The 1,957-nt window shown below is 39.4% G+C and overlaps 1 gene segment (V, D, J or C); it reads left to right on the forward strand.

Annotated features, from left to right (window-relative positions):
- Window positions 1-1,204: 1,204 nt before the first annotated feature.
- On the forward strand, window positions 1,205-1,729 carry LOC123965067. The segment is given in 2 exon segments: window positions 1,205-1,260; window positions 1,368-1,729. Coding segments are annotated over 2 exon segments (396 nt in total).
- Window positions 1,730-1,957: the final 228 nt, after the last annotated feature.

Here is a 1,957-nt window from a genome sequence, read left to right on the forward strand (position 1 = left end):
AAGATATCAAACTGCACTGGAAATAAAACAACCAGGTTTTAAATTTGGAAATACAAAAAACATATTTACTGTCAAAACTCTCAAAAGGGCAAAAGTTACTGAGATCCACTGTTAAAGGACATTATCAGCCCAAAATAACAGACGACCACAGGTAACCTGTTCCTCAGACAGATTTAAAAACAGCATCAGAGAACTGTCAACATTATTTCAAACTGAGGTTAAAAGACAATTTGAGCCATTTTAGAAGATCAGAGATTTGGAAACATTTTTATCTTCATTCACACTATTCAAAATAATTTTAACTCAACTTCTAAACAGTTTAAAATGCAGAATTAAAGGCTGAATGATTTTTAAAGTACGAGTGTTGTTCTTTAATCTTTATGCAGTTCAAGCTGTTCACATTTCACAAATTAAATGGAACGTTTAAAGAGAAGTTCAGTAAAGCTGCTTTGAGTTCAGCTTCATGGTTAAACAGGAGAAACGAACAATAAGATTGAGTCTTTAAAGTGATTTAGATCAGTCCAGAGGAAATTTATATCTACTACAAATGTTCAGACACAGAAATTAAAACCTTCGCTGATGATATGATATTTAATATTTGTGCAGAAACTTACTTCCAAACTCCAGTCTGGTTCCTCCACCGAACGTGTACCACAGTGATACAAACTGATTGAGTCGTCGTACAAAAACCTCTCACTGTAGAGAGACACGGCTCTCTGACTTTGAACACAACAAACTCAACAAAAACACTTGCTGTTTTTAAAAGAATTCACTATTTCATGTTATATTTATCAAACAGTGACACAGTTGTTCAGAATGAATCCCATTTTTATTTATTTATTTTAAATATTGTTCCATTGGTGTGAAAGTCAAATTGATCCCTCTAGAATGAAATGAAAGCAGACAGAAGATGTTGTAAAAGAAAATCCTTCTGCAGTCATCAAAGCAAATGTCCATAAAAATGATCACTGACACATTCCTAATCAATCCTCTGGTAAACGTATTGATCCATTGAGAAGCAGCATCATCAGAGTAATCCAAGTCCCTGTTGGAGTCAGTCAGAGCATTTCCATAGAGAGCCACTTTGCATCAGCAGCACCATGCTCCAGTGCTCTGGGAGACTTTATAGTCCTGAGAGTTGAACACTGGATGACTGACAGCTGTCCTTCATGACAACAGAAGCCACAGAAATCCTCCTCATCAAAAACATGACTTTGGTCTCCGTCCTCATCTGGACTCTCCTCTGCTGCTGCTTCACAGGTAAAGTCCAGAGAATCAAACTCCTCTCCTCTATGAACATCCGTCCCTCTGAAATGAAGCCCACAAAACCATGACGCTGCTTTATGTGTTTGTCTCTGTATCCTCAGAGTCCAGAGGCCAGATCACAGTGACTCAGCCTGGAGCAGTGAGTTCTGCTCTGGGAGCCTCCGTCTCCATCAGCTGTAGCGTCAGTCCTGCTGTGTACTTTGATGGTTCTGACCACATATTAGCCTGGTACCAACAGAGAGAAGGAGAAACTCCTAAACTGCTCATTTACTGGGCAAATCGTCGAGAATCAGGGATTCCAGGTCGTTTTACAGGCAGTGGATCAAAGACTGACTTCACTCTGACCATCAGTGGAGTTCAGGCTGAAGATGCAGCAGTTTACTACTGTCAGAGTTTTCATAGGATCACACATTGGTTCTCTGTGACCAACGAGTTCACACAGTGAAAAAGCGTCGTACAAAAACCTCCCTCAGTCAGACTGAACAGAAACTGAACTGACTGCTGCAGCTGGAAGCTACTGCAGAGACTGATACAGTTCACTGAGGACACACACACACACACAGATGATTTATGACTCAATATGTCTCCACCAGTACCTCGTACCCTCTACCATACTACTGTATGTTAACAACTATAACTACTTTATTAAGCATTTAAAAGCGCTACAACAGTTATGACAACACATAAAATA

The sequence above is a fragment of the Micropterus dolomieu genome, unplaced genomic scaffold (genome assembly GCF_021292245.1).
Source record: "Micropterus dolomieu isolate WLL.071019.BEF.003 ecotype Adirondacks unplaced genomic scaffold, ASM2129224v1 contig_8461, whole genome shotgun sequence".
NCBI lineage: Eukaryota > Metazoa > Chordata > Actinopteri > Centrarchiformes > Centrarchidae > Micropterus > Micropterus dolomieu.